The 4424-nt window shown below is 55.2% G+C and overlaps 2 protein-coding genes across 6 annotated transcripts in view; one reads left to right on the top strand and one right to left on the bottom strand.

Moving 5' to 3' along the window:
* The window catches only part of b4galt1l (DP-Gal:betaGlcNAc beta 1,4- galactosyltransferase, polypeptide 1, like), a 13269-nt gene extending 13229 nt beyond the window's left edge, over window positions 1-40 (top strand). For all 3 annotated transcript variants that reach the window (XR_014597189.1, XM_084009942.1, XM_084009941.1), the window contains one exon: window positions 1-40. This exon is cut by the window's left edge. The gene's annotated coding sequence lies outside the window, so the exon portion shown is untranslated.
* A 305-nt stretch (window positions 41-345) lies between these two features.
* On the bottom strand, window positions 346-4110 carry LOC311013756 (nocturnin-like). 3 transcript variants are annotated; one of them, XM_084009938.1, is made up of 3 exons: window positions 3091-3505; window positions 1549-1824; window positions 346-1462 (listed from the first exon to the last, which is right to left on the bottom strand). In XM_084009938.1, the coding sequence occupies exons 2-3, from the start codon at window positions 1814-1816 to the stop codon at window positions 600-602; spliced, it is 1131 nt and encodes a 376-aa protein (XP_083866064.1). In that variant the 5' UTR covers window positions 1817-1824; window positions 3091-3505; the 3' UTR covers window positions 346-599. The 3 variants fall into 3 exon arrangements, with proteins under 3 accessions (XP_083866064.1, XP_083866063.1, XP_083866062.1); XM_084009937.1 differs by having other exon boundaries at window positions 3095-3505; XM_084009936.1 differs by lacking the exon at window positions 3091-3505 and adding an exon at window positions 3892-4110 and having other exon boundaries at window positions 386-1462.
* Window positions 4111-4424: the final 314 nt, after the last annotated feature.

Genomic DNA, 4424 nt, shown 5'->3' with positions numbered 1-4424 from the left:
GTATGTAAATGTGACAAATAGAATCAAGAGTTGAACTCGAGTCTGTGTCTTTTTTTTTTTTCTAGTCCTCATGTTCACCTTCAGGGTTTCACCTCGACAGTAAAGTCCACGTCCACTGTCTAGACCGGCCCATTGTGGACAGACCCAGATCTGGTTCCAGTAGGGATCTTCCCATTGTGGACAGACCCAGATCTGGTTCCAGTAGGGATCTTCCCATTGTGGACAGACCCAGATCTGGTTCCAGTAGGGACCTGCCCACCATGGACAGACCCAGATCTCTTGTGGAGCTGTTTGTAGTTCTGTTTTTCATCAATGAACTCGAGCAGCCAGCAAACCAATAAGAGCAGAAATAATTACTTTATTTAGTAAATTAATATTTGTCAGAACCATCGATGCTTAATAATTAAGTTAAAACAGTTTCACAAACCTGGAAAGTAAAGAATGATGTAATAAGTTAAGTAATAATCGTTAAAGGAACTACTAATGAGCAGAAACGTTCCTGAAAGTATCTCATGATCGTCCAATCAGATTTCAGTCGATGTTGTTCATGTTCAGTTTGAGAGCGGTGCTCTCATTGGTCAGGCTGCTGTGACGGCAGTCTACATCCACCTATGAGGCTCCTCCCTGAAGCTGATGTCACAGAGCAGTGAGAGGTGGTCTGAGGGGTAGTGGTAGGAGGGGAGGCGGTCTGGGCCGATCTGCTCCTCTGTGGGAATGTCCAACAGGCGCTGCACCCGCAAAGCATCATGGGAGTACCAGATATAGTCCAACGTGCTGCGGCTCTCTCCGGACGGCCGGATCTTCCAGGTGGTGTAGGCCGGCTCCGTCTGTCCGTCAGGGCTCAGCAGCTTGTAGGCCGAGTCCAGGCCCAGACCGGAGGACCTGAAGCGTTGGTAAACGTCCTCTGAGGGTTCGGCGTTAAAGTCCCCACACACGACCAGGGGGACTCTGCCTGACTCCGCCCCCTGCTGGCCGCCGCCTCGGGACGTGATGCTGCGCAGACTCTGCAGCAGGTCGGCGCCCTGTGCACTCCGCAGCCGCTCCCAGCCGCTACGAGCCTTCAGGTGGGTGACGGCCACACACAGCCACCGGCCGGTTACCTGGCAACGCAGCGTCTGGACGACGGCAACCTGGTTGGTGGGCAGCATCATGGCCGACAGCCGCAGGTGAGCTGTGGCGTGCAGGGAGAAGCGGGAGCGGCGGTAGAACAGAGCACAGCCGTCGGGCCCGTTGTTCTGCTCCACATCCAGACATGGAGACCATGGCTTGGCCAGGAAGCTGCCGTGGTAACCCAGGCTGGCCATGATTGGCTGGAATGTGTCGTAGTAGTGATCCACTTCCTGTAGACACAGGATGTCTGGGCGCCAGGTGAGGATCTGCTCCAGGATCAGGTACTTCCTCTCCGGCCAGTTAAGAGCGTCCAGAGGACAGCGGATGAACCCGTCCTTCCCCTCGCCAAGAGCTGCAAGACAAAGAGACGTTCGTTAGCCTGATCAACACACTGCAAGTACACGGCTGTGGTTAGACCTGGTCCTGGTCTGGGTCTACCTTGTGCCAGTATATTCCACTGCATGATCCGGATGGCGGGGTTGTGCTTGTGGTGGCAGGGCGTCATGCCGGGGAGACAGACCAGATCCCGATGTGGCCGGGCTGGACGCCTCAGCAGGGCCTCCTCACACTCTCGTAGCAGCTGGTCCGGGTCGGTCTCTACCGGATCCTGGTCTGGCAGGACCAGGTTCTGGTCTGGTAGGACCAAGGGGGCGCTGTTCAGTGACTGAGCCAACATACCGAACAACCTGCTGCTGCTGCCGCCCATCGGACGATCTGAGGGACAGGAAACAATAAGACGTCATTAGTCTGGTACCAGCCGCCAAACCAGACCAGGGTCCCGACCAAGCCTCTGAAACGGATCCACGTTTCCCCACTGCATCTTTGCCTTAGTCCCTTCCACCGAGGATGCAAGTTTAGAGAACATTAGCTCGCTCACCCGTTTACATGCTACTTCTGCTAACAGAGCATTGATGTCACAACTGCAATGCATTATGGGTGATATCCACCGATGAGGGTGAGTGATGAACTAGAGTTCTCAACGGGTCGGGTCGGCCCGACAAACCCGACGGGACACACGGGTTCAGGCCGGGTTCGGGTCCAAAATACAAGCAAGTGAAAAAAACATTTATTAATCATAAATAAATGCTGTTCACCGTACACACGTCACACACACACACACACGCACGCGCACGCACGCACGCGCGCGCACGCACGCACGCACACACACACGCACGCACGCACGCGCACACACACACGCGCGTACACACACACACACACGCGCGCGCACACGCACACACACACGCGCGCGCACACGCACACACACACGCACGCACACACACACACACACACACACACACACACACACGCGCGTACACGCGCGTACACACACACACACACACGCACGCGTACACACACACACACACACACACACACACACACACGCGTACACACACACACACACACACACGCACGCGTACACACACACACACACACGCACGCGTACACACACACGCACGCGCACACACACACACACACGCGTACACACACACACACGCACACACACACGCACGCACGCGCACACACACACACACTCTAATCTGATTACTGTTGAACTTGTGATCCGTTTCCATGGAAACTCTTCTTCAGACAGTAACACGATGTGTTCACAGTTTAGTGTGTAACGACATTAACTTAGGTCACCAGTCGACATGGAACACTTGAATAACTACAAGAAGAGGCAGCGTGGGGTTTTCAGAGTTACGAGGTTCACCTGAAGGCACCACAACCTGCCCCGTTGGTCACATGTTTAACTGATGAGGACACAACCAATCAGATGTGGAGGAGAACTGGGTTCTCTTTGTCTTCCTGTCAGCGAGGCGTTCACTGTCCTAGGAACTTACAGTGAAGGAAAAGGTTTCTCTGGCATCGCTGACAGTCAGATCCACTATGTGGTCTTGGAAGTAGACCACAAGGTTTGTAGAAGTGATCAGGATGCTGATCTGGTGAACAAATAGAATGAAGGTGGAACAAACCAGGTACCTACTGGGATCCGCGTGTCCTCCCCTGATCCTAGTCCTCCCCTGGTCCTGGTCCACTCCCGATCCTCGTCCTCCCCTGGTCCTCGTCCACCCCTGGCCCTAGTCCACCCCTGGTCCTAGTCCTCCCCTGGTCCTCGTCCTCCCCTGGTCCTCGTCCTCCCCTGGTCCTAGTCCACCCCTGGTCCTCGTCCTCCCCTGGTCCTCGTCCTCCCCTGATCCTCGTCCTCCACAGACCTAATGTGTCTCTGGACCAACAGCGTGACTCTCATGAGACTCCCAGTGACGTGGACCAGTATTAAACCAGAACAATGAGGTTTGTGCAGCGTCGGCAGTCCGGACAGGAAACAGTCAACAATGAAGGGTGTTCATTCTGAGACGCAGACCAGCATGCCCCGCATCACGGAACCCAAACCACCAGGAGAGGGATTCTATAGATCTAGACCACAGTCTGTATACAGGAAGTGGACGTCCTCATGGTGACCATAGGAAGTGACCATATTTAGACTGGAGGAGCTGGTGGATCTGATGAACACAAGCGGCAGAGCGGCACCCTTACTGGATCTGGATCCATGTGGATTCTGGTGTGATGCTGCTAACCAGTTAGTAAGTTCAGGTCCTTAAAGACAGAAACTTGACTTCACCCTTCAGAACCGGAGGCTGGGTCCGGTTTGGTGGAGTCACTGTTGGTGGATGAAATCGCGCTGACTCACGTTATGTTGGTGACTAGTAGTGGATGAAATCGCGCTGACTCACGTTATGTTGGTGACTAGTGGATGAAATCGCGCTGAGTAAAGCTACGTACCTGACGCTGCCCCGGTGCCGGACCTCGGAGGCGTACTGGTCCCTTTGACTCCCCGTCTTCCTCCTCCGACGCCGGAGTGACGGTAGCGGGTTCCGGCCGGGGTCGAGGTTGCTCCTGGTCCCCTGGTAGTCGGTCTCCTGGTAGTCAGTCCCCCCAGCGGGGAGACGCACAGCTGGCTGAAAACAGCCGAACAGCGACGAGCTGGATTCATTCCTTCCCGGACCGAGTCCACTTCCCGGAACGAGTCCACTTCCCGGAACGAGTCTACCGGAGAAGCACCTGTACGTTACCGGACCTGAACCAAAGGAAGCGGGAGAATCTTCTCCGGACCAGAAAGCCGGTACCGGCACAAAGTTACATCACTCTTCTGGTGAGTCCCGGAACGAGGTCTGAAGAGGGGGGGAATGATGGACTCGTCCAGTCTACTCTACCGAGGCGACAGAAATACGGTGCGAAGCGCGAGGAGACGTGAAAACACCCGGATGGAAACTCTCTGACAGGCTTGTCTCCCGGCGTGGACCCACTCGGGTCCG

Source organism: Eutrigla gurnardus, assembly GCF_963514095.1.
Source record: "Eutrigla gurnardus genome assembly, chromosome: 5".
Taxonomy (NCBI): Eukaryota; Metazoa; Chordata; class Actinopteri; order Perciformes; family Triglidae; genus Eutrigla; species Eutrigla gurnardus.
The sequence above is the reverse complement of the archived record's forward strand: the minus strand, read 5'-3'. Positions and strand labels throughout refer to the sequence as shown.